A 24,092-nucleotide genomic window follows, 5' to 3' on the forward strand; every position below is an offset into this window, starting at 1 on the left:
GGCTCTGTATTCTGTTCCGTTGATCTATATTTTTGTGCTAATACCAGAATGCTTTGATTACTATAGCTCATAGTATATCTTGAAATCTGGGGTTGTGATACCTCAAGTTTTATTCTTCTTTCTCAAGAGTGCTTTGGCTTTTCAGGATCTTTTGTGGTTCCACACAAATTTTAGTATTATTTGTTCTAGTTCTGTGAAAAATGTTGTTGGTATTTTGATAGAGATTGCATTATATCTGTAGATTGCTTTGGGTGGTACGGACATTTTAACAATATTGGTTCATCCAATACATGAACATGGAATATCTTCAGATGGATACTAACTCAATTCCATTTCTATTTATACTTCATTTGTACAGCTTGGGTAGAATATGGCAAATACCGTTTTTGTGGGTTTGTTTTTTAAGAACTCAGGAGACTTACTCGCTAATTAAATTTATGAAAACGACTAAAAATTTATCTCAATATAAATATTTCCTATTCATATGTGAATATATTTACCAATTATAAATCGGCTTCATTAATAATCAAGTTTTCTAATTTTTATTAATCCATTTATTCAATCATCATATATGTGCTGGACATACGTTATATATCAATAGACAAGGAGTTGAAAAAATACTAAGAAGACATAGACCCTGCCTGCAGGATCTCAAAACCTCTAAGGGAAGAATGACAAGAATAAATAGGCAATAAGTGAAATGAGCTTTAAAACTACAGAGCACTTTAGAGAGACCGAGGAAGAATTTTTAGAGGAGATGGCATCTAAACTGTGTTCTGAAAGATGAGGATACTAGTTATTCAGGCAAAGAAAGGGTGATGGGAGAGGGCATAACAGTAGCGTTCTTGGATTTAAAAAGGGACAGGGAGGGGCGCCTGGGTGGCGCAGTCGGTTGAGCGTCCGACTTCAGCCAGGTCACGATCTCGCGGTCCGGGAGTTCGAGCCCCGCGTCAGGCTCTGGGCTGATGGCTCAGAGCCTGGAGCCTGTTTCTGATTCTGTGTCTCCCTCTCTCTCTGCCCCTCCCCCGTTCATGCTCTGTCTCTCTCTGTCCCAAAAATAAATAAATGTTGAAAAAAAAATTAAAAAAAAAAAAAAAGGGACAGGGAACAAGAAGGCAATGATACATTTAGAAGTATGGTGGGAGCATGGAATTCCAAGAAAGACTTGTGTTACAAAACATAACTAGAACCCTAAATGCTATGCTAAGGAGTTTATATTTTATCCTTACTCTAATGGGGAGCCACTGAATTATTTTAAGCAGAGCAGTTACAGGATTCTATTCATCTTATATCATTTTGGAGGCAGAGGAGAGAAGAGATTGAAGAGTTTACTATCTGACAATCACACTGATGAATGAGCTTATCCCTACTGCACTGGTTAGAACAGGAAAAGGGTTAAGCCATTCAATGTCACCTGGCTCTTTCGTGGAGAGTAGAGATATGAGTTTCAAAACCACACAATTTGGCTCCAGAAGTCACATTCTCAAACTCTAATCTATAATGGCAAGTAAGCACAATAAAACAATTACTTACTTTAAAGAATGCTTAAAATTATAATGAGTAAGCTACAGGCCTCAATCCCCAGGCTACCCTCTTAACAGTGTGTCTTATTTCAATAAGAAATATTTAAAAGTTGTCTCTGTGTTGGCTAGTCTTAAATACGCCAGAGAACTGGGCCATTTCTTTAACTGACAGCATTTTAGTAATAAATTAAGAGATCTAATGCATGGAATTATGCAATTTTCTGCAAAACTCAAAAAAATAATTCCCATTTTGAATAAAAAATCAACAGGGATCATCATTTCAAATTTTTTTTCTTAATTGGAGCTCCAATAAAAGTTACTGCTTACCATCATTTCAAACATATTTCTCTAAATCACATATAATTTTGAATCCTAGAATTTTTAGGCTGTAAAGATCTTAGAAATCATATGGTACAATACTTCCATGACAAAGGTGAATGTCATAAAAGGTAAATAAATTGTCAGGGTCACACACAGGTAATGGATCAACTTAGATTGAAAATATAGTTGGAGTTGTTAAATCAAGAGGACATTTGGGAAAATTAAAAAGAGAGAAAGATGTGAGTGCAGAATAGTTCCATGTAGAAATCTATAATCATCTGGATAAAAATCTAGGCAGAGTAATTGAGAAAAATACCAGCTATTTTTCGTTTCCTATTCAAATACATAGCTATTTTCATTTAATAGATACCATAAAAGTGGTGTCGAAAAATTTAGCATTTTACCATTGGAAATAAACTTTGTTCTCCTTTGATGCCTTCTATATTAGAGTGAAGTATGCTTTTCGGGGGTATAACTACTTTGATTTCTTCTAGTGATTTATTATCCAACAGATACAGAGAATTAAAAACTAGGATTTTAGAGTATATATTATTTGTAGAACCATTTTTGAATCTCACTAATAAGAGGATATTACTCAATTTCTAAAATAGTTAACATTAAAATTATAAATTCTTAATAATTTCATTATTAAATTAAACATCACCAGAAAATCATAATAAATAGAAGCACCCTACAGTGCTCATAAAAGGAAAGTAGTGGAGCTCCCTCTATTGAATTACAGTTGAGAAAATGTGCCTTGTATTTAAAATCATAATTTTATCATCAAAATGATTCCATTATAATAATAGTAAATTTTTTCTCTTTCTAAGGTCTAATATCTTTCAAATTATAGAAACCATATGCAATATAAATTTCTAAGGATAATATTGTAAATTACAAAGTCCTTATAATTTTAGAACATGTATTTTTTTTTTTTAACAGCTTTTTCTTGCAGGAAATCACATTTAAGATTGTAATTTTCAGTTATGTGTTTTTCTTTTGTTTTCCTTTAGTTGCTAAAACTGAAATTGCTTGACAGATAGTGGGACGATGAAACATTCTAATAAGAATATGAAGTCCAACTTTGTTATGGAAACCCCCCAAAATGTCCTTAGATGGAACTGAAATTGATCTTCCAATCAGTAAAATGAGGTATTTTCTGATATGAATAAACTGATATTACAGTTAAATGACTACTAAAAAATGTGATTCATAACAATTATAATTTGTTGAGAGGGGCGCCTGGGTGGCTCAGTCGGTTGAGTGTCCGACTTCGGCTCAGGTCATGATCTCGCTGTCCATGAGTTCAAGCCCCGCGTCAGGCTCTGTGCTGACTGCTCAGAGCCTGGAGTCTGTTTCAGATTCTGTGTCTCCCTCTCTCTCTGACCCTCCCCCGTTCATGCTCTGTCTCCCTCTGTCTCAAAAATAAATAAACATTAAAAAAAATTTTTTTTTTATAATTTGTTGAGAGTCCACTATATGTCAGGCACTGAGAAATGCTATACACTCATTACCTTATTGGAACATCCATATCAAATGAACTTGGAAATACTGTTACCCTCATATTACAAATCAGAAAACAGAGACAAGAGCTAGAATATTAAACTAATGTTCTGATCCATCACCCACGCCCTTGAACTCTGATGCATTTCTAGGTTATGTATTTACAGTCTGTGAAATCTGTAAGCATTGACAGTCCACAAAAATTAAGCACATAATTACTTTTGTAAAATATCATAAAGGTATAACCATACTATCTACAATAAAATCACTATTCAGGCTGTTCACATCCTTTCTAACTAAACATTTTAGATAAATCCCAAAAAATGATAACCTCTAAACCATACCCTGAAACTCTACTCTTTTGTTTTACTGTTTTATCATTTATTTTAGAAAGGAGACATATTTCTTATCAGCAAAGAGAAAAACAGCTAAGCAGATGCAGGTTTTGTTTTAATAAACAGATACTTATTTGTCATTCTACTATGATAAGAAAAGCAATTTTATTTCATACTAAAACAGTCATTTCCTAAAGAAAATTTCTATTTGAGAACTAGATTACCATCCACTGGGGTTGGGTAGAGTAAAGGATTAATCCAACAGGGTAAATCCAAATACATATTGCGTTTTACTCTCAGATCTGATAGCAAAAGCATTATTCATATTTAGAGTCATGCCGATCTCTGCAAAAATATAAAACCTATGCTTATAACTGACATAAGCATTTTTCTTAGAAAGTGTCATACCTATCACCAGGTAGAGAAAATGCTTGCAGAATGAAGTACAAATGCCACAAGCCGAAACATTTAAAACTAAATACTAGGCAGAAACTGCTTTATTTATGAAATTATAGTTTGTACATATTAATATTAACTCCACTATGAATATTTGTTGCCTTGTTTAAAAAATATATCTTCATTACATACTTATTGAAAACTCTTCACAAACATATTGTTATAGTTTTTCTATAGAAGTTGGAATAAAAATGTTTTACTCCCTTCCATAAGAGATCTAAAAATTACAGGGTAAAATATATTTAATGGCACTGATGTTTTTTATAAATTTACAGAAGATGATACGTTTTATCCACTAGTAAACAATTTTGATGAGACTGTTAAACTTGTTGGAATAATTGTTCAAAATATGACTTACTTAAAAATAAGTGAAATCTGTTTAGTAAGACCTATTATACAGGGCTTACAAAATGGCATTAGTCCACCTACACAATGTATATTGTACCTACAATGAACTAACACAAATATTTGGAAACCATCTGTGTAACATAAAATGATATCAACTATTCTTTTTTTTAATTAATTTTTATTTATTTTTTTTAAATTTTTCGAGAGAGAGCATGTGCAAGCGGAGGAGGGGCAGAGAGAGCAGAGACAGAGGATCCAAAGTGGGCCCTGCGTTGACAGGCTGACAACAGTGAGTCTGATGCAGGGCTCAAACTCATGAACCTTGAGATCATGACTGGAGCTGAAGTCAAAAACTCAACCGACTGAGCCACCCAGGTGCCCCAATATCAACTATCCTTAAGGTTCACATGTTGTTGTCTCTTAATCCACTGTTTTAGTTAATCTGACCCTATAGAGTATGAATCTTCCAAAATGAAAGAAAATATGACTTACATAGTTTATCTTCTCAAAGTTAGCCATCTTTATGGAAAGCCATGTGGAAAGAGCAATGGTAATAATTCAAATAAATGCACGTCTTTCACCCAAGGTTGGTCCCAACACGTGCATCATAAAGCTAAGCACCGATCAATCTATAGTTTTACCTTACACGTGAGCATGTGTGTGCCTATTACTCCTATAATTCTCACTTTTCCCATAGTTTTAAATAAATAAGAATCAACCTATTATCCTGTTTTCTTTTAAATTACACTTTCCCCATAACTCTGTACTATTAATATGAGGAAGGGGCATCCTCATACACTCTTGTTGAGATTTTAAAGATACACACTCTTTTTTAATTGAGAAATAATTGACATATAACATTGTATTATTTTGGTATATAACATAGTGATATAATATATGTATATATTGCAAAATGATTATCACAAGTTTACTTACTATCCTACCACCACACAGTTAACACTTTTTTTCATGATGAGAATTTTTAAGATCTTCTCTCTTAGTAGCTTCCAAATATATACAATACAGTATATACTTCTGAACTGTAATTTTAGAATTTCTTTCTAAGTGAAAAATGCACATATTCTTTGACTCAGCAATTTCACATCCAGGACATTTCCTACCAACGTAACAGTGCATATGAATAAGACATGTATTAGGATGTTCACTATAGTCATGTTTATAACAAAAAACACTGGAAACAGTCTACATTTTCAAGAACTAGGGAAATGCTTAAATTAATTATGGTGTGTACAATAAAATCCAATACATCTTTAAAAATCAGGTAGAGCTATATGTGCTGATATGGGATAATCTCTTAATTTCCAAAATGTGCTATTAAGCAAAAAAAGGAAAGGCACAAAATGGTATGTATAGTATGTTCCCACTTGATTTTTTTAAAGGGAAAAAGTATATATGCAAGTATTACTGTATGTGAGTATTTGAATAAGATCAAATAGATCCTCTTTAAACCCCACAACTGGTGAGTAAATTAGGGAAATTACAGGAATGAATTCCTGGTGACCTCCAGGGATTAGAAGTCATGTTCCTTCCATGTTGGCATCTTTTTTTTTTTTAATTTTTTTTTAAACGTTTATTTATTTTTGAGACAGAGAGAGACAGAGCATGAATGGGGGAGGGTCAGAGAGAGGGAGACACAGAATCTGAAACAGGCTCCAGGCTCTGAGCTGTCAGCACAGAGCTTGACGCGGGGCTCAAACTCACTGACCGCGAGATCATGACCTGAGCCGAACTCGGCTGCCTAACCGACTGAGCCACCCAGACACCCCCCATGTTGGCATCTTAACTCATGCCATTCTCCCAGCCCATATCTTCTGCTTGATTATTCCTCAGCATATACCTCAGATATCACTTCCTGAAAGAACCTTTCTAATATTTTCCTACAGCCTGGGTCACATCTGGCCACTCTGATGTAAAATGCTATTTATTTGTCCTTGTAGTACTTAGCAAAACTTCTAGCAAATTATATAATTCATTGATTGATATCTATTTTCCAGAGAGAAGATAATTTCCTGTAATGATAAGACCTTGACTGTCTAGTAACTAGTTTGTTGCAATATCCCCAGCACCAAGCAGAATATTTTGCACATTTGAGCACTCAATAAATATCTATTGAATGCTGTTTATAAATGCTGAATAGTTCATTTCCATGAGTTTTTTTTAAATTTTTATTTTAATTACAGTTAGTTAACATACAGTGTTATATTAGTTTCACGTTAAGTTATATGAGTTTTTATCTTGGATTGGCCAACACTGTGACACTTAGGCAAGTACCTAAATAATTTTATGGTCCTGTATAGCTCCAAGCCTTGAATCTATGAGTTTAGGGGTAAATGAAACTAAGGACGTTGTTATCTCAAAAAACTGGCTAATTTGCTATTGAATTTTAGGTAATCTTTTCACCTGTGGTTTCATCTATCTCAGCTGTTGAATAAGAAACTAAACAGGGGTACTTGGGTGGCTCAGTCAGGTAAGCACCCAATTCTTGATTTCAGCTTAAGTCAGGATCTCAAGGTAGTGAAATAGAGCCCAGAGTCTGGCATTGGGTTCCATGATACATGGAGTCTGTTTAAGATTCTCTCTCCCTTTGCCCTTCCCTCTCCTGCACACAGACACATGCGCTCCCTCCCTCCCTCTCTCTCTCTCTCTCAAAAAAAAAAAAAAAAAAAAAAAAAAAAACTGAACAAGATGAATATCTAAGGTAATTTCCCATTTTTTCCAACAATCCCTCTTCTATCGCATTTTACTTCAGACCATGATTTACATGCCTTTAACCCTTCAAAATTGTGTGTGCTCTCTCCCTCTTCCTCTCTCCCTTTCTCTTTTCTCTCTCGTCTCTCTCTCTCTCTCTCACACACACACACACACACACACACACTTAACTTTCCATAATTTTATTCCAAGGGAAGATAAGGGTTTAGCCATAGGAAATAGTGTTTTTACTGACACTACTTGAGCCTCTATAATCTGTTATATTTCTTGCCAAAGGATCTAGAAGAGGAAGGTGTAAACTATGAATATGGGGCTAAGTAAGGATACTAGCTTCTGTCACATCCCCCACTGGTTGACTGATGGCAAAAATGGTCCTAATCCTCTCCCCTGATCTTTATGCATACTGTTTGCCAAGTGTTTCTAGCTCCTTCCATTCAATAGATGATTTTCCCACCGTTGAATTTGAGCTGGGCTTGGGACTTGTCTTCACCAACTGAATGTGGAAGAAGTGATGGTTTGCCAGAGGAGGCTTGCAGATTTCTGCTTCCTCTCAGAACCCTGCTTCCACCAAGAGAACAAATCTAGGGAAGCCTGTTAGAGAACCAAAGCCCATGGAGAAGAGTCAATTTTCCCTGAACGACAATCAGCCAACTCCCAGAAGCAAAGCTACCTCAGCTGACCCACAGCAGCTTACAGTAAAATGAAGATATCTAACTAAAATCATAAAAACACCCAACTGTCCAATCTAAATTGCCAGCCTGCAAAATAATGAACTGCATAAAATGGTTGGTGTTTAAACCACTATGTTTTGGAGTGTTCTATTTTACAGCACAATTAATTGATATACTATGGTTCAAAAATGTAATAAGAGTAGCTACATGGGTTTTTATGTTTTCTTGATTTGGAACTAGGTAAATTCCACACTGATAAACTCCCCAACTAATTAGGGAAAATACTTGGGGATGTGCTGACAAGAGTTTTAGCCACAATGACCAACGCCGTCTCCCTTCATTCTGCTGTATTATCAAGAACAAAATTATGGCATCCTTTGTGTGCTTAGATAATAATGTCTCACCTTTCCTACCTCCATTCCCTTTTGGGGTTTTCTGAGTACTTGAGACACTTAGATATAGATGAACCAAAAAACACATGGGCACCTAATTAGGAAGTCAGTGTTGGCACCAAATGTCCCAGCCATATTGTTGGCTGCCCCAAGTCAAGTCACCTTACATGTACAAAAAGACTTAAGAGCTTCCTTCAATTGTATAGACATCCCTGACAATTATTTTTATATCCAAATTGATAGTGGATCTACTGAGAAACCTCATAGAAGTACAGAATGGGAATTGTGCAAATGGCGGAGAAAGGGTTTCAGAATCAGACTGAAATAGGCTTTCATAGGTACAAAGTATAGTTCCCAGGTGAATTCCAAACACTACTATTCTCTTGGTATCTCAGGTCAATTTGGTTTCCATTCCAAACCATGGGATCCTTAATGTTTTACACCCACTACAATATTCTGAGGTTCTAGGCTATTACTTTACATCTCTCCTATACTTGACACTATAGGGAGGACATGTGGCCTCTTATTGATATTTCCCTATAGCTTATAAATAAAAAAGGTTAGAAATATGCACTTTGTCAGCATGAGAGTACTTACAGTTAAGTAGTCTAAGACATATTAACAGGCAAGTCATTAATACTCATAGTGACCATATAATTTGTCATCCAAACTGCACTTCTCAAGGTGAAGTAAGGTCCCATTAATAACTGAATCAGGACATCAGGATAAACCAGGACTGTTGTGGATATATCAGGATGTATTGCTCACAGAGTAATAGAGGAGAGAGTTTTAGGGGGAAAAGGGGGGAGGACAGGGGGGCTAACAAGCCAGAGAAGCTGGACAGCAGTCTGATTTCTGATTAATCTATTCTCCCAGTTTAGTTTCATTATGTTGCAATGCTATGAATTCTTAGAAGATCAGACACAGGCATGTTCACTGAAATACGTCAATTCAAAGTCGAATTAAGTAATCCTTTGATTACAAACTGTTTTGGATTGGACTGATTTCCCCTTGAATGGAATGGATAATTGAGAACTGACTGGATAAATAAGAGAGTAAGCACTAAAAGCTAATTTCATTCTTGGAAAATACACTACAGTAATGGACTATGATAATAGGTTACCATAAAACAATTACTGAATACCACAGCATATTTGGAACTAGTCCTAGTTGAAATATATATGATATTACATCTAGTAATAAGGTGAGAGGAAGCATATAAATCCTGTTAATTAAACAGAGAAATTAGCTGAATGGCAATATAAGTAACTCCAAATATATAATACTTTGTACACTGTAAGGATACTTGTAATAACTGTAGGATTTAACCTTATCAAATAGCATATAATATCCTCTTCTTAAATATAAAACATATATTTTAGTCTTGACTTTATTCTCCATAGGGGAAATTCTGCCCTAATTTAAAAAAAAAAAAGTAGGGGCGCCTGGGTGGCGCAGTCGGTTAAGCGTCCGACTTCAGCCAGGTCACGATCTCGCGGTCCGTGAGTTCGAGCCCCGCGTCAGGCTCTGGGCTGATGGCTCAGAGCCTGGAGCCTACTTCCGATTCTGTGTCTCCCTCTCTCTGCCCCTCCCCCGTTCATGCTCTGTCTCTCTCTGTCCCCAAAATAAATAAACGTTGAAAAAAAAAATTAAAAAAAAAAATAAATAAATAAAAAAAAATGTAATGAGAAATTCAAATGAACATTTTTCCAGTCTTTTTTCATTTCTTATTGAACATAAGAAGGGGCTCTTATATCCAAGAGTAAACACATAGATGAATGTTATGTCATACCCACCACTCTTAAGGAAACTTTAATATGCCAGTGAGTTAGCTCATTTCTTAATATGCCACATACATTCATGTGTAAAAAATGAAATGGGCCTTTGTTAAAACCTAACAATGAAGAATAAAGTTGACACTCTGAGAAGTTAAATTCAAGTTTCTGTGTATACACACTATTTTATCATAGTTGCACCTATGTTGCTCTCTTGCATAATTGGTAATATACATATCTGTGACTGCTTGAGTTAACAGCTTCAGAGAGTGAGACGCCTTTGGTGATATTTTATGCTAAATAAATGACTAGAACAGAAAGAAGTGTGTTTAAGAATATAAAACAAGGTGATTAAGTATCTAAGATCTAAGTACTAAGATCTAAGTATCTAAGATACTGTATGACAAAATACTAACTTCTTACACCAAGTAATGTTAACAACTTAGTGATCAATTTTACAAAGGCCTATGTTTAGTGACCTGAAAACTTGAGAAAAAGAAAAAGGAGAAAAAAGAAATAAAAAGAGACATTTTTTTTGATTTTTAAAAAAATGGTGTATGGGTCGCCTGGGCAGCTCAGTTGGTTAAGTGCCCCACTCTTGATTTCTGCTCAGGTCATGATCTCACAACGGTGAGACAGAGCCCCACATGGGGCTGTGCCATCAGCACAGAGTCTGCTTAAGATTCTCTCCCTCTGTCTCTCTCTCTGTCCCTCCCCCTTCCCTAAGATAAAAAATAAAAACTAAGTTTTAAAATGGTCAAAGTGATAATTAAATGTAATAAATTAAAGAGTGTTTTTCTATTAATAATATAATGTCATATAGCATGTTAATATAATATAACATGCTTTAGTTGAAAAATTCAAATGCTGAGCAAGGGAATTACTAATCTCACCAAAATCAGAACCATGCATTACAAAGACAGAAAAACTTACAGATGGGAAATAAGAAGGAGGAGGAAAATAGCTTTCCCAAAGTCAGAACATTCCTATATGACATAACTGAAAACTGAACATGTGAGTGCTGACTCCAATAAAAAAATAATTTCTGGTAACACTTAAGACTATTAAAGTAGACTTTTATTGATTTTCTTCTCTTTAATAAGTTAACAGCAAACAAGCATTCTCTTCCAAAATTCTATTTAAAAAGATAAGCTAAATTGAATTTTCTAAAAAGTCAAAGTTTGAAATTGTGTCATGAAAATATTTTGGATTTCTATAGATTTTAAAACCACAGGAAAGCATTACTGTTTTCTACTTCCTTCCATAGCGCACTTAAAACCACCTTGCAAATCAATTATTTTAGGGGCATCTTAAGGATGTACATATAAGGCTTTGTCACATGAATATAATAGCATCAACGATCACTTAACATTTCATTCTAGGAACCACATATGCAGTTTAAATAGAGGCAGTCTTCCAGGACATATGGGTTATACTAATGGCATTTTCTGAGACCTAAAAATCTCTCTTTTCCCAGGATAGTAGGAGACTAAATCCTCTCTATCACACTTCTTTTTTTTTTTTTTTTTTTTTTAATAGCCCTCTTCAGGCCTGGAGGAATAAGCACAAGGTATTATAATGGGTTTAAACAAGTAGGAAAAGAGATGGAAATTTCGCAATTGGGTACCACTGACATTTTCTAGCAACACAATTTATATGAACTGTATCCATTGGGTCTGTCTGAAAGCATTAGAAAAATACAAGTGGATAATGACTCTGCCTTGACGAAATCAGCATTTTACCTTAGGTCATTAGAAACAGGTTTTTTTTAATTTTTAATTTTTTTTAATTTACATCTGAATTAGTTAGCATATAGTGAATCCATGATTTCAGGAGTAGATTCCTTAACGCCCCTGACCCATTTAGCTCATCCCCCCTCCCACAACCCCTCCAGTAACCCTCAGTTTGTTCTCCATATTTATGAGTCTCTTCTGTTTTGTCCCCCTCCCTGTTTTTATATTATTTTTGTTTACCTTCCCTTATGTTCATCTGTTTTGTGGATAATGACTCTGCCTTGATCAAATCAGCATTTTACCTTAGGTCATTAGAAACAGTTTTGAGCTAAAGAGATCCCAGAGAGTAGATCCTTAGTCCACCGTTTTACTTACATATGAGAGAGTTGAAGTCCAAATATGTGAAATAACTTGCTCAAGTGCCCAAAGGTGAATGATGCTGAGCCAAGCCTAGGAAAGCAGTTTACTGAAAATAGTATCCCATTAAGTTGTAAATTGCTATTGGATTAAATAAATCATCAAGGAAAAAGCAATATTTACTGGCTACTAAGCAGTTTGCCATTTTTAAATTAATAAATTTTAATAGTCCCACATCAGGCAGTCTGCAAAGACATTATTTGAGTTGATGCTTTCCCCAAGGCCTACTGAGATAAACAATGCCTTGAGAACATAATACCCCACTCTGGGGGAAAAACTTAAGTGTGCTTATGTCTTAGAATTAACCTTGTATCAGTAAGAAATTAAGAAAAATTCCTGAGAAGGGTGCACACCAAAGATCCAAGAGAAGAAACAGTTAACTGCACCTCCTTGTTGTAAGTAATCAAGGAAAGCATTTTTTTAAAAAAGCAATACAAAATGTCACCACAGGCTGACGCTCTTTCTACAAGGATAATGAGATTCTTGCTTCCTCGGATGCTCAGCACTTACTTCATTGCCTTCATCTCTGAATTCAGTTTCTGTGGTTCATACGTCCTGTCCCCCTCCCTTCAAAACAGGTGACAGGCCATGCCCGGAACGTATCAATGACTATGTAGCGACTACAGCCCAAAAGACCTGCAGGAGCAGTTCCACAGGCGCGAATTTTTGTTCTCTAGGTCTCAACACACACTACTAAAAGTGCTCCCGAAATGAAGGGTTGCAGGCGGGTAAGTCAGTTGGTCTCTTGGATTAAGCCAGCCTGGCCATTGGCACGTATCCCCAACGGGCGCAGCTATGCAGAGGGCTCCGAAGGAGGCGCACTTGCCTTCCAGGACTTGCGTCCCGAGTCTGGACGAGGCGCTGTTAGTGCCACAAACCTTTCTTTTAAACACACTGACCCCGAGAATTCTGTACATATGCCAACCGAATAAATCCAAGCAAACCACTGATCTGAGGGTCTGAGGTTTCTGACCCTCAGATCAGCCGAGGTTGGCAGCGCGGCTAGAATGCATCCAGCTCACCGAAAGCGCGCCGCTGGGAACCGGCTGCAAACGCGAGCTTGCGGCTCCAAAAGAATCTCCGAGAAGGAAGTCTGAAAGCGGAACCGCTCCCTTTTTAGCAGCTAAATATGAGGGAAAACCTGTCCTCGGAGGTGGCCCGACTGAAAACTGACTCCAGAGCGACCGCACGGAAAAGGAAACCGGGCGGGCGCGTGTGCTCCCGGGGAATTGGTGTGGTGAGACTGCAACTCTCCAACTGGGCAGAGGGTAAAACTGAAAACCAACCGTGGGGAGGGTGGATCTTTGCATTTTACTAACTTACCTCACCCTCGTCCACCCTCCTCGCCCCTCGGCCCCAGAGTGAGTGCCCTTCCTTCCTACATCGGACAATGGGATCAGGAAAAAGTGAAATCCACAATGTGCCAAAGTCAGGCGGCTCTCCCCTGGCCACGTCCCGGGTGTGCTTACCCCAACCCACCTGCTTCAGATCCGGTTCAACTCGCGCTTCACACGCCCCGCCCCGGAGCTAGAGATGCTTCGCAGATGGTTCTCTCTAGCCTCAGAACTGCAGGTGAGCTCAGGACCTCACCCAGAAATGTAAGTTTATAATAGAGATCGGGCGAGGGCACCCACCCCCCTCCTCCGCACCACCACCAGGAAGCCGACACAGCAGCAGCAGTTCACAAACACTTGTGATCTTCTGGCTCCAGCCCCAGCCTCACTTTCCCTCCTTCCCTGGGAGAGACCCGGAGGCTTCCAAACATTTTTTTTTTTTGGCCTCAGCTTGGTAACTGAAGGGATGTTCAGAAATTAAAGACGCGGAAAGGAAGTGAGTCTTTCTTTGCTAAAAACTAAAGAAAAGGGTAAAAGAACAAACAGAAGCCGAAAAAAAAAAAGGAAGTAGGAGTTTTTACTTGCAAATGTCTATGAAGGGCTGGAGATAAAACTTCAAAGGGAGAAAACAATTCCAAAAATTACTCGAGTCTAGCGAGCAAATGAACCTGCTGCTCTATCAAGTGACGGCGAACATACAGAATGCCCTGTTAGGGACCAACTCGCGGCAGCCGACCGGTGGGTCTCAGGATGACAGCCACAGGGGCCGTCCCCAGGGTAGGAAAGGGATTCCCGGCTAGATATTTTAGTTATTGGGGATTTTGAGTTTCTTGCTTCTGAGCCTCAGTACATTACTGAAAACTGAGGTTGAATCACAGGTCCTGTAAAATCCACAAGCCACTCACTAAGGTCTCACAACCCTGGCTGCCAAGTCCAGTTCAGGCTGCGTCCTTTGCCTGCCACCACCCCTGCACTCATTACCCACCCAGACAATGGGGGAGGGGGCTTCAAACCACGGTTTAAGCTGCGGGAGGTTTTTCTAAAAAGGAGTGATTAAAGTCCTCCCTTTCTCTTCTACCCTTCCTACCCCTTCTTCACCTCTTACCGAGGGGAAGTTACCAGGGGATTTATCCCCCCAAAAGTGCAGACAGTTATTTCTCGGAAAGCTAAGCGAAAGGAAAACTGCCCGGAGCGCAGTGACGTGGACTTTGATATCCAAAGACTGGAGGAATTGTCAGAGGGCAAGGGCTCGCCTCCTAGGCGGGAGCTGCAAGGGCGGGGGAGGGGGGGGGAACGGGGAGAGAACCAGACGAATACTGCCCGTGGGCCCCGGGAGCCCGAACCCCGGCAGCACCCAAAGTTCCTGGAGATTTACCCAAGGCCCCCAGTCCCTGCCCAAACTTGAGCCAGCCGGCCGAGCCCAAACGTGAGGCACAGGTGACTGAACCCAGGGCCAGATGTGTGCCCGCACCGCCCCCACTCGCCCCGGCTCACAGCCCCGGAGGTGCGAGGCCTGCGCCGCAGACTCAGGAAATTGCCCCCGTTCCACGTTGGCCTGGGCTGCTCCCAGGCCCCTGCTCACCTGGCCGGAGGACAGCGGCGGAGATCAAGAGGCAGAAGACTAGACGGCAGGAGGGGCCCGCCTTCGATGCCATATTCCTCCTCCTCGTCCTCTTTGGGGGCCACCGACAGCGTCCGCGCCGCAGGAGGGGGCGTCGTCCCGGCCCCGCGCTGCCCGCGAGCTCGCAGGTCCCAACGCAGGGGGCAGCGGCTTCTCCCAGGCACACCGCCCCCCCTGGGCTGTGGCGCTGGACCTTCGGCTCTCCGCCGCAAGCAACTTTCCGCCACGCAGTGCCCCAACTCTTCCTTCCTCCCCTTCAACACCTGCCCTTGGCCCCAGTGGCTCCTTCTCCCGGGACCGACGACCCTCTCTTCCCAGGAGACACTTCACTATTTCAGAAAGGTGTACGTGGTTCTTTCAGGCTGGTCTGTTGTTCTCCCTCTCTTGGAATAATAATAATAATAATGGTAGTGGCAGTGTGCATAAAAAGCCCGGTGCTAGGCAGGAATCGCCGGGGGTGGCCACAGGGGCGGCGAGTCCAGGCGGTCTCCTCAGGTGGCAGAGCCGTAGCAGCGAAAGCAGCGGCGACGGCAGCGGTCTCAGGGCTGCTCTGAGTGGAGGGACTGGAAGGCGTGTGTAAGCTTCCTCTCTCCTCCTCCTCCTCCCCCCACCGCCGCCCCCCCTCCCTCCTCTCTCTTCCCCGCTTCCCAAAACGCAGCGCCGAGCAGGTGGTTGGAGCACCGACCTGCAGCCTAGAGGCGCTGCAGGACCGAGTCGCAGACGGAGCCCAGCTCTGGAACTCCGCGGGAGAGGCGCTCGCGGGATCCAGGGGCCCCCGAGTGGGAGGTGCTTCCCGTGACTCCGCCCCCGGAACCACGCTAGCCAATACGGAGCAGACACAGGCGCCGCGAGCGCGCGGGGAGGGGAGCCCTCGGGGCTGCCTCCAGCCGGCGGCTTTACGATCGCCCTCTCGGTCCGGCCTCCCATTTCTTGGTCACCACGCAACCTCGCCAGGGTTCAAAAAGCGCTTGTCCCCAGACGCAGAATCCAGTGGCTCGCTCCGCAGGGATTTTTCGGCGGTGATGTTGCAGCCTCCATCTTCAACGAAGAGAGTAGCGGGGCAGGACGCTGGGGGGGTGGAGAATTCCGGGTTGGTGGGGCGGGGCGCGCCTTGGGTCCTAGGGCGGGAGCGGAGGAGGAAGAAGGGTCTGGAGGGGTGGCAACGGTGGAAACTCTCCTCCTGAGAGTTAACTGGAGCAGCTTCTGGTTGGCCGGGAGCAATCCAAATCCTGGGCTAATTCCTCCCCGTTTTGCTCCCACTAACCAACCCACCTCTCGAACGCACCTTCTTTTGAAGGCAGATCACTCGAGTCGACTGCCCCAGTACCAAAGAGAAAATATTTACTCTTTCCCGGGGGAAATTAAATGAGGAATTTTTAGATCATACTTCGTCACATGGATTTTCCCAGTGTCTACCTGCCACAGCATGTGTCTTTTTTATTTTGAATTATGCGGCGGTTTTTAGTTACAAACAGAAAATCCTCAAGTTACTCCGATTAAAAGTCTAACTCCTTCTCGTCCGTTCCAGAAAGCCAGGCATCCCAGCAGATGGACAGGCTTCTCTGGCAATTTCTAAAGACTGAACCATCTCCCAGGCGGAACATCGGGAAGCTGTGCCTTTTTCAGATCAGGCAGAGACCATGCAGGAATATTTTCCTCTTGAACTCCGGGGTGGAGCTGTTGGAGCCCTAAGTGGCTCTAAATCAGGGATGCTGGATCACCACTCTGATCCCGGAAGCATAATGAAATCTTGGTCCCTCAACCACTTCGCCAGGGCATTAAATAGCCTTTCCTGCATCACAGGGTCACCCCTGTGTGAGGATAGTCTCCTGCAGAGAATGCCAACTAGTAGTCCTCACATACTGAGCTTTCATCTGAAGGCTTCGAGTCACCAACTAGATGGGGGTGAAGAGTTGGGCGGCAGGGGAAGCTTATTAAGACAAGTAGACACATGCCGGCACACACACACACACACACACACACACACACACACTCTCTCTCTCTCTCTCTCTCTCTCTCTCTCTCTCTCTCTCTCAGAATGGTCTCTGAATTCTTTTATCTTTTTTTATGCTGGAAACTATCAAGCTCTGTCTTCAGCTGTGATTTTTGTCAAAAGCCTGCCTGTCTAGTCCTCCTGGTTTTCTTTATATCAACAGTATCCTAGAGTAGAGCTCTTATATATTTTCCCTCTTAAAATAAGTAGTTTTTTTTTTCCTGTTGGATTTAACATTAACATTTTTTTTTGCGTCTTATGAACCAACTGGAAGGCTAACGCTAGGAGACAAATGCCTTTTAGTTCAGTGTTTCATAAGCTAAGTTTGACTGAATTGCTAGCATTCCGAAGGGATCTCATAGAATTCCTTTAGGAAATTGTTTTTCTTTTAACAGCAGCTTTAAGTAGCTCCTACTAGAACAAATCATCCTAACTATATTCGGCCTAGATCCTCCGCTCTGTCTACCTGACTCCCTTTTGTTTTGGGGTTGGAGTTAATACAGCATAATTGTTAAAAAGTAGATCTGCAAAAGGCACACTGTCTGACTTGGGCTCTGACATTTACTAGCTGCATGATGTTGGTCAATTCACTTAACCTCTCAAAGTCTTAGTGTCTTTACTTGTAAAAAGTGATAACAATAGTACCACTCTCTTGAGACTGTTGAGGATTAAGTGAGATCACACAAAAGAACTGCCTAGGGAGAGTAGAAGGAGCTCTGGCTTTGGGGAATAGTCAGAGTCTGGTTAAAATCTTTCTTCTGCACTTACTCAGCAACTGACCTTGAACAAAAGTCAGCCTCTCATAATTAAAGTATGATGACCTAGTAGAAGTGCCACCTTCAAAAGGGTGCAGCTAGATTGGATCAAAATATATTCCATAACTTAAGGATATTATGCACACACATGCACATGTGTGGAATTCTGAAAGCAATATACATATTTATCTGTAAAGTCACTTGCTTCTAGAGTTCCTTTTACAGAGGAATATGTCCTAGTTCAGGAAAATGCCTTGATAAGCCACTTGGAGCAGTAACACCAAAAGAAGGCTACTAGTTATATATAGCTAAGACCACGAAAGTGAGGGTCATCTGACAATTTATTAAATAACATCATAAAAACTTAAATAAGAATTATGAAATGATAAAAATAAACATAGGAGTTTAACAGGGGAGGGAAGAAGATGATGCTGAGAGAAAGGAAGGGACAAAGACCAAGCCATATTGTTATGAGTTTGAAATGGCTGAAGGCCTTCAAATATACTTTAATTAATTAAATAGTAACAGTTATTGATCACATGCTGTATGTTAGGTTATTCTAAGCAACTTATATGAACTGAAATAATTACCTCTTCGAAAAAATCTTAGGAGATAGGTGTCTTTGGTGTCTTTATTTCACTCATGAAGAAACTGAAACCCAGAGACAGGAAGGTCACTTCATGATTCATAGCAATGGTAAAGCCTTTGTTCTAGCCCACACACTTTGATTCTAGATGATTCCAATGATATTTACCTGTCAATTTAGTCATGCATAGAATGGCTACTTCTTACTACAAGAGGTCAGATGAATAGTGTTCAACCAGAGGAAAACATATTTCATTCTGGAGCTTCCTCCCTATCAACTTGGCTCATCATCCACTTTGCTTATTAGAGATGTCTAACAATAAATTTATGACTTATTTTGTTTGTTTGGGGGGGCTTGATTTAGATAGAAAACTCTTTACCTTCTGAAACTTTAATAAAGTCTCCTACCCTCAAACATATTTTCCTTGGGGAAATTAACTAATCAGGCAGTGCATCCTATCTGTATGAGCCAGGTACAGTGCATATGAGATGTCAAGGCCATTTCTAGACTGAAATAATTTACCATAAGCAAAACTTAGAGTTAAGAAACTTGAGAATATAAGCCCCACAATGTAGTAAAGAGAGTATTTGTCCTTCAGAATCTAGAGAATGGGGGATTGGATCCACCTTACCTTGTTCTTAAGAGGAAGAGCTTTTCCAACTGCATCTGGATTACAATTGCTTTTGTTACAACTGAAAATATATATTATTCCAATGATATTTACCAGACGATTTAGTCACACATCAGAGCATCATAATGAGTACTTCTTACTACAAGAGGTAAAAGGAATAATGGTCAGCCAGAGAAAAACATTTCATGTTACCAAGAACATGAAAAGAGTTTTGCATCTTCCATATAAAAGAGTTCATCATCAATCAGAACAGTGTGTTCTAGGCAGTGACACAGCACACCAAGCAACTCTCCTACTTAGAATCCATTGAGATCAGAACTCAGGACCCCTAAGGCTCAGACCAGGAACCTTTGCCCTGTACTAAAACATTAACCAACAGTATGTGACAAACATAGGTCAGGCACGTGAACATTTGAAAAGCTGAGATGATTTTGTTCTTGTTCTAATGTAAACAGTTTCCTACCAGAAATGAAATTTCACTAAAGATGGTATTGGAGGCTGGTGACATTTATTCCTACCACCTTATATCATCATGCTCTGTGTAAGGTTCTAGTTTTTGAACAAAACATGTAATGCAGTTCAAGGGCATGCAATAAATCTAATTCACTTTCTTCCCCTCCACCTCCCCACTGATGATTAGACATTTCTAGCCAATACTTTGCAAATACACTGAGCACTCTATAAATAATTACATTTGAATGGTGAGTGAACTTTCTCACAGAATATAAACCTCAAAACAAACTTACAAGGGGCAGTGATATAAGGAGATGAAAGGTGTTTCAAGTGGGTCTTTAAAAAAAATTTTTTTTTTCAACGTTTATTTATTTTTGGGACAGAGAGAGACAGAGCATGAACGGGGGAGGGGCAGAGAGAGAGGGAGACACAGAATCAGAAACAGGCTCCAGGCTCTGAGCCATCAGCCCAGAGCCCGACGCGGGGCTCGAACTCATGGACCGCGAGATCGTGACCTGGCTGAAGTCGGACGCTTAACCGACTGCACCAACCAGGCGCCCCTCAAGTGGGTCTTTAATGATTGGACTAGTATGATTCCGTTATCAGTTCCAATGTGTGGTTTTCTCCCCCACACCACCGATCAATTGTTGGACACTAGCTGGATGTTCTAGAATTCAACTCCATTCTGACAGTATCTACCTGGAGACAGCATCAGCCAGATGGAAGAGATACATATGGCAAGATGTGTGGGAAGGAGAGCAAAGCTTTCATGCTCTCTGAGGATACAACTCTCCCCAAATCTCCATGTATTCACCAACCTCTAAGCTCTCTGAATCCTGTCCGTTGACATTTGGAGAAGGCTCCATTACATAGGTGTGACTGATTAAAATCATTGGCCCCTGGTGATTTTAACTCAATATCTGAGTCCCTCTCCCCACCCAGGAGGGGTGGGACTAAAAATTCCAACCCTCTAATCACCTGATTGGGCCTCCTAGCAACCAACATTCATTCTTAGATTATCCAAAGGTTTTTCCAAAGTAACTCATTAACATAACAAAAGACACCATCATCACAGTTACCACTTAAAAAATTCCAAGGGTTTTAGGAGCTCTTGTTTGGAATGGATCCAAGACCAAATACATATTTCTTATTATAAATCACAATGTCACAACTTAGCTGACTAAAGTTTAGGAAAGGCAAAGAGAATGAGTCACGTTTTAGTCACCAGTGAAATCTCTGAAATATAAAGTGAAGAAGTTAATCTACAAGAGAAAGAGCATGATAAAAACTATTTGCCCCTAATGAGAATGAAACAAGAAGGGCCATGCCACTTTGTTTAAAACAAAAAAGGGTAGGCAGCATGCTGGGAATAGAATCCTGACTAGTAAAGTTTCTAAGTGACCAGGCAGGAGATGGTCAAGCACCTGGGTTAATACACTGATGACAAAGATTGAAACAGAGGGCTAAATTGGATTTATATTAAGTCTATGAAGACACGACTCTTTTAAAGAGTCATAGAGATTATGTAGGTAAAACAAAACTCTGTTTTATTTCTGGACCCCAAGGTTTTTTTGGTCAGTAATTCCTAAAATCACTCCAGATAGGGATTGGAGAACAGATGGGTAGCCATCCTGCTAAGAAATATTTCCTTGAACTTTATTGTTGAGAGAGTTTCTCTTCAGAGGTTTCTGTATATTTTCAACTTTCAACAGAAATAAGCAGCTTTTCGGTTTTGAATGAGTAATAGGTGACTCAGAGTGAGGTTATTCAGATGTTTGATATCTTGAAGGAAATTTTAACTTGATTAATTCTTATGAAGTTTCCAAGTTATCTCTACTTGCTTTCTCATGTACCTCTTAGCCATTGCAATCTATGAAATTTTTATTCAGGAATTTGAGGTACGTACATGACTGTAGAAATATGAAAACAATGTATATTTGATTCTTTTAAGCAAACAAATCACCATGGATTTAATGGACTTCTGGAAAGCAAAGTAATTAAGTACAAATTTCAGTTCATCCATAGTATTTTCCCTCAAAATAAGTAAGATGGCTGACTTTACAGGAAAGTATTAAGAAGACATTCTTAGATAAACAGATAATCCCTAAGGAGTGATAATACTTAGACAAAAAAAAAAAAAAAAAAAAAGGCTTAATAACACTGAATAAAGGCTCATTGATTATGCAATATCAGAAAGAGCCTTAAAATTTTTATGATTTTCAGAGCCTCACAAGTAATTTAGATAAATTGTTTTCAATCTTTTTAAAAATTTTTAAAAATGTTTATTCATTTTTGAGAGAGAAAGAGACAGAGACAGAGTGCGAGTGGGAGAGGGGCAGAGATAAAGACACACACAGAATCCGAAGCAGGCCCCAGGCTCTGAGCTGGCAGCACAGAGCTCCACACGTGGCTCAAACTCACCCACTGTGAGATCATGACCTGAGCCAAGTCAGGCACTTAACCAACTGAGCCACCCAGGCACCCCATTTTTCACTCTTTTTTTAAAATACAGGGGCGCCTGGATGGCGCAGTCGGTTGAGCGTCCGACTTCAGCCAGGTCACGATCTCGCGGTCCGTGGGTTTGAGCCCCGCGTCGGGCTCTGGGCTGATGGCTCAGAGCCTGGAGCCTGTTTCCAATTCTGTGTCTCCCTCTCTCTCTGCCCCTCCCCCGTTCATGCTCTGTCTCTCTCTGTCCCAAAAATAAATAAACGTTGAAAAAAAAAAAATTTAAAATACAAAGCTGTTTCTTCTAATATAGGTTTATTCTGAAGTCCAATTCCTATCTCTCCCTTGTTCAATCCATTCAGACCATATTGGTCTCCTCACTGTTCCTAAATACACCTGCCCTATTCCCATATAAGAGACTTTGTACTTGCTGTTTCTAATCCTTGGAACTTTTTCCCCCCACAATCATTATTGTAGCTTATTCACCTCTTTCAAGGTATTTCCCCAATGTTACCTTTTTTATTGACCTGTTCCATGAACAACTATTTAAAATCTCAACACCCCCCCCCAGCCCCAATACTCTTATCTCCCTTTTCTGCTTCTTTTTTTTCTCCATAGACTCTACCACCATATAACAAATAACCTTATATATCTTGAATACTGAATATTGAATATCTGCCTCCCTTTACTGGACTGAAATGTTAACAAGAACAGAAATTTATGTCTGTTTTATTCCCTGCTATATTCATAGAATAGGCAAACACATAGTAGGCACGCAATACTATTTGATTAATGATTTAATCCATTTATGAATACATGGATGACTAATAAATTATTGTATGAAGTAATTAATCTGATATAGGTGGAGCTGCTTTGGCTGAAGTTTGAAAAGCAGCCTGAAGTTTTACTGTCTCCTTTAGACTTTAAAGGAATAATCAGAAAACCCAAATAAAAAAGCACCCTGTTGAATGGGAGAATATATTTACAAATGATATATCCGATAAGAGGTTAATATACAAAACATATAAAGAACTTATGCAACTCAACACCAGAAATCATTAAAAAGTGAGCAGAAGACCCAAATAGAAATTTTCCAAATGTCTTTTTAGATGGCCAACAGACACATGTGAAGATGCTCAACATCACTCATCATCAGGGAAATGCAAATCAACACCACAATGAAATATCAGCTAAAACCTGTCAGAATGGCTAGAATCAAAAAAGCAAGAAATAATAAGTGTTGGCAAGGATGTGGAGAAAAAGGAATTCTTGGGCACTGTTGGTGAGAAGGTAAATTGATACAGCCAATGTAAAAATGGTAAGGAGGTTTCTCAAAAAATTAAAAATATAAATACCTTATGATCCAGTAATTTCACTTCTAGATATTTACCTGAAGGAAACAAAAACATTAGTTTGAAAAGATATGTGCACCCCTATTTTATTATAGCATTATTTATAATAACTAAAATAAGAAGCAACCCAAGTGTTCACCCATAGATGGATGTATAAAAAAGACATGGTATATGCACACGATGGGTATTAGTCATAAAAAAGAGTGAAATCTTTTCATTTGTAACAATATAGATGGACCTACAGGGTGTCATGCTTAGTGAAATATGTCAGACAGAAAAAGAAAAATAATACCATATGATTTCACTTATATGTGGAATCTAAAAAATAAAACAAATGAACAAACAAGCAAACAAACAAACAGAAACAGACTTATAAATTCAGAGAATAAGCTGGTGGTTGCCAGAGGGGAGAGGGATGGAAGGATGAACAAAATACGTGAAGGAGATTGAGAGGTACAAACTTCCAGTTATAAAATAAATAAGTGGTGGAGATTAAAGGACAACATAGGAATATGGTCACTAACATTGTAAAACATTGTATGATGACAGATGGTGACTACACTGGTGGTGAACATTCATTAATATACAGATTTGTCAAATCACTATATTGTACACCTTAAGCCAATATAACATTGTATGTCAACTATATTTCAATAATAAATACATTTTAAAAAGAAAGGATAGAAAACCATGGGCCAGTCTAACTACATCATATGGT

The 24,092-nt window shown here is 39.6% G+C and overlaps 1 protein-coding gene and 1 long non-coding RNA gene across 6 annotated transcripts in view; one reads left to right on the forward strand and one right to left on the reverse strand.

Annotated features, from left to right (window-relative positions):
• Positions 1-15,773, reverse strand: part of ALCAM (activated leukocyte cell adhesion molecule) — a 221,004-nt gene extending 205,231 nt beyond the window's left edge. For 3 of the 5 annotated variants that reach the window (XM_086675541.1, XM_086675539.1, XM_086675543.1), the window contains exon 1: positions 15,121-15,772. In XM_086675541.1, the coding sequence (XP_086531667.1) occupies positions 15,121-15,193 (73 nt within the window). In that variant the 5' untranslated portion in view covers positions 15,194-15,772. Of the gene's footprint in view, positions 1-15,120 lie in introns of all 5 variants that reach the window. The other 2 variants (XM_086675542.1, XM_025913153.2) reach the window with 1 other exon arrangement.
• Positions 15,774-20,269: 4,496 nt separating this feature from the next.
• Positions 20,270-23,381, forward strand: LOC147577479 (uncharacterized). The gene is made up of 2 exons (XR_015255831.1): positions 20,270-20,450; positions 23,132-23,381. It is a non-coding gene; the product is annotated as an uncharacterized LOC147577479 (long non-coding RNA).
• Positions 23,382-24,092: the final 711 nt, after the last annotated feature.

Source organism: Puma concolor, chromosome C2 (assembly GCF_028749965.1).
Source record: "Puma concolor isolate L17-30 chromosome C2, mPumCon1.1.hap2, whole genome shotgun sequence".
Taxonomy (NCBI): Eukaryota; Metazoa; Chordata; class Mammalia; order Carnivora; family Felidae; genus Puma; species Puma concolor.